General features: G+C 41.7%; 1 protein-coding gene across 1 annotated transcript; it reads right to left on the bottom strand.

Moving 5' to 3' along the window:
• Window positions 1–259: 259 nt before the first annotated feature.
• LOC124363457 (major surface-labeled trophozoite antigen 417-like) lies at window positions 260–1,495 on the bottom strand. Its single transcript, XM_046818706.1, has one exon. The coding sequence runs from the start codon at window positions 1,493–1,495 to the stop codon at window positions 260–262; it is 1,236 nt and encodes a 411-aa protein (XP_046674662.1).
• Between the last annotated feature and the right edge of the window lie 2,537 nt (window positions 1,496–4,032).

The following is a 4,032-nucleotide window of genomic DNA, read 5'->3' as shown; positions in this document are numbered from 1 at the left end:
GGCAGGACCCTACAAAATTAAAAAAAATGTTCAATTATGTTTTTAGTAAACGATTATTACTGGTATAATTCAGTATTACTGTTCTCAACAAAGAAACGGGCAAAGAGCTTTTGAAGGAACAAAATGGGCCCTTACTACGGGAAAATATCAGCTGTCGCGACCCCCATGAAAATATCTTTTTCTGGCTACGTTCTTGACTGAGTGTGTAGTCACTATGTTTCAATTCCATACAGTTCTATTGGTGAATGAAGCGCAGAAATTAACATGCATCATAATGCACGCAGCTTCGAATTATTAGGTGATTCGTCAGCCGAATGTTGCACGTGGAACACTTAAGTAGGGAAGTAGCTGCCCGTCGCTTGGGTTTGTTGCACGTGGAACACTTAAGTAGGGAAGTAGCAGCACGTCGTCGCTTGGGTTTGTTGCACGTGGAACACTTAAGTAGGGAAGTAGCAGCCCGTCGCTTTGGTTTGTTGCACGTGGAACACTTAAGTAGGGAAGTAGCAGCCCGTCGCTTTGGTTTGTTGCACGTGGAACACTTAAGTAGGGAAGTAGCAGCCCGTCGCTTGGGTTTGTTGCACGTGGAACACTTAAGTAGGGAAGTAGCAGCCCGTCGCTTTGGTTTGTTGCACGTGGAACACTTAAGTAGGGAAGTAGCAGCCCGTCGCTTTGGTTTGTTGCACGTGGAACACTTAAGTAGGGAAGTAGCAGCCCGTCGCTTTGGTTTGTTGCACGTGGAACACTTAAGTAGGGAAGTAGCAGCCCGTCGCTTTGGTTTGTTGCACGTGGAACACTTAAGTAGGGAAGTAGCAGCCCGTCGCTTTGGTTTGTTGCACGTGGAACACTTAAGTAGGGAAGTAGCAGCCCGTCGCTTTGGTTTGTTGCACGTGGAACACTTAAGTAGGGAAGTAGCAGCCCGTCGCTTTGGTTTGTTGCACGTGGAACACTTAAGTAGGGAAGTAGCAGCCCGTCGCTTTGGTTTGTTGCACGTGGAACACTTAAGTAGGGAAGTAGCAGCCCGTCGCTTTGGTTTGTTGCACGTGGAACACTTAAGTAGGGAAGTAGCAGCCCGTCGCTTTGGTTTGTTGCACGTGGAACACTTAAGTAGGGAAGTAGCAGCCCGTCGCTTTGGTTTGTTGCACGTGGAACACTTAAGTAGGGAAGTAGCAGCCCGTCGCTTTGGTTTGTTGCACGTGGAACACTTAAGTAGGGAAGTAGCAGCCCGTCGCTTTGGTTTGTTGCACGTGGAACACTTAAGTAGGGAAGTAGCAGCCCGTCGCTTTGGTTTGTTGCACGTGGAACACTTAAGTAGGGAAGTAGCAGCACGTCGCTTTGGTTTGTTGCACGTGGAACACTTAAGTAGGGAAGTAGCAGCCCGTCGCTTTGGTTTGTTGCACGTGGAACACTTAAGTAGGGAAGTAGCTGCCCGTCGCTTGGGTTTGTTGTACGTGGAACACTTAAGTAGGGAAGTAGCTGCCCGTCGCTTGGGTTCCATCCGCGTCTGTCGTCTGTAGGAAGAAATAACAAGTCCCCGACATAGACGAAGAGTTACGACCCGAACGGTCTGAACTGACGCGAAAACAACTACCGAAAGTCGCCGAGGCAGTTAGGTAGCTAATAAACCTCCTCAGTGGGCCGAGATACAGCCGTCATTGCCTAGTGGAGCGGCACGGTCGGCGTGGCGCGGCACGGTTCGGAGGCAGAGGCTATCAGATGCCAACACTAGATTGTGCGCAATAAACCGTCTGACCAGCTTGTTAGCCGGGCGCGACTTATCAATAGTCTTATCAGCCGACGCTCTCACACAATGGCGCTCTATTAGAACTCGGTAATCGAGTTGTAATGAGTTCCAATCAGTCGATGTTAACGTCTTCTACCGCGATCGCTTAGGAGGCAGCCTACGAACGTATTGCTTCAATTATGGTCCTCCGTGCCGGATAGCGCAACGAACTAATTAATATCCGATACGAGACTTGTGTGTTTTTATGATTAAGCGCTCACGTCGGATGTTTCACATTTTTGGTCGTGAGTGTAGTTCATTACAGTCGGGCTTTTCAAATTAAAGGTCTTTAAGGCTAATCGAATTAGGCCGAGATATATGGCACCGGATTAGAAACGATCGTGCGATAGGTGTTATACGATAACTATTACATATGGTGTAAATTAATCATGGAACCGACGTAATTATTGAAGATTCAAATGGTGAGTATAAATATTTGGCACGCATGAATAAATCCTATAAACATTCCTTTTTATTGTGTTATTTATCCTTCATGTCCTCAATTTTTGCGTGACAAAGGGTTTTCACTTGTGTATTCTAGTCATACTTAAACTCAAACATGCGCATGAGTATAGTTATAGTTCTGAGCTAGAAGCCACATTTCAAGATACTAAGTATTTGCAAAGCTAGTATAAAATCGTTAAATTATTTTGATTTTCATTTGATAGACAGATAAGAAAGTGCGTTAATAACAACTTTTGAACTATCATACATTTCGATTCATTTCCGTCCATTCATTTTTCATGAGTAATCTCAGTCGACACGATACGGGAAACACTCTCTTTACCGTCTATGAAGATAGCATTGCTGCTTGTTGAGACGAAAGGGTCCAAGCATTGATTGAAGTCGACTTCAATAATTATTGTAACTTTATCATATGAGTTGGTAAGTACAGGAAAATGCCGTCTAATTAACCTTCACGGCATATTCTGATTACTGATTTGTTTGCTCTGTTTTTCTCGTTGCCACCATGGTTACGTATGTGACCAATGTAACCAGGGTCACTTTGGTTGTCTTCGCTAAACGTTCAGCCAACAACGTTAACGACTATTAAAGTTGGTGTCACTTCTCGCGTATTTGAAGCCGCTACAAATACTAAAACGCTGGTTGTGGAGTTGCGCTTTTCTGGCTCTGTTCACGTATTTATCAATAGAAAAACTGTTTCCCTTCACTGAACTAGAATTCCTGCTAGCTATTGCAGTGAGATCTTACACAAAATAAAAAAAAAATCAGATTTGGCCTTTGTCTAATACGTACTGTGCGTCTTTGAAGGCCAATACCTTTAACTTACTTTAATAAATTCATCGCTTCATCGTGTTCTAAATTTATTATCTAGTTTGCGACATGGAATTACTAACAAGTATATTAAGATATTATATATACCAGTAGAGGAACGATTACCAGTAACCTTCGGGTTCGGCTGCACAGGCACCCATCTTCAATTTAGTGCCATAAGAAGTTTTACACTTCAAGCACTTTTATTTTCGTATTTGTGGTTGTAGATTAATGGAGATGTCCGAGTTTAAATATATACCTACCAGGTACCCAAAAGCTTTTAAGTTTCTGACATTTTTATATATTCTTCAGAATAAATCGCGAACCATTTTGTACTCAAAACGTACACACTTTACCAACAAAACTAAAAAGCTTTTATCATACCTTTAAAACGTGACATCTCCCATAACTTTAGGACCAACAATAAGGGCTGAAAAGTGTTTAAAACAATGTTGAGTTGGAATAAAATTTACAGCCGTAAAATTGCACTATTAAATAATAAAAAGAATTATGTAACTTATGTAAATTGTTATGTTACTTACATTATGTTATATTATTTAACTTCTAGTTAAGAATCATAAACTTAATATTTACTTTTCCTAAAAATGAAAATATTACGCTACTAATTTTATTTAAATATAATTTTGTATCGACAACAGTTCGGATAATAAAAAAAAACCGGCACACATACACTGGGAATCGCTCCCGTTCTGAACGCGGCGACAAAACGTGGCACTGGCCTTAGAATTAATTTTACGCCGTTATCAGTGAAACTATAAAACATCTTATCGCTATAAAGATAACGGTCTTGGAACTGTTCAGCTTGGCTTGGAACTCCCAACTTTTTGCTATAGAATATATCAATGCAAATGAGTTTATAGTGAGTGTTTAATAACTCTCTCTGGCGTTTATGATCTGACACTCTAGAATTTTAGGGTCTTCTTCGTTTAAGGGCCAGCACCTTACAAACATTCTAT

Source organism: Homalodisca vitripennis, chromosome 5, assembly GCF_021130785.1.
Source record: "Homalodisca vitripennis isolate AUS2020 chromosome 5, UT_GWSS_2.1, whole genome shotgun sequence".
Classification (NCBI taxonomy): Eukaryota; Metazoa; Arthropoda; class Insecta; order Hemiptera; family Cicadellidae; genus Homalodisca; species Homalodisca vitripennis.
This window is presented reverse-complemented; position numbering and strand designations above follow the sequence as displayed.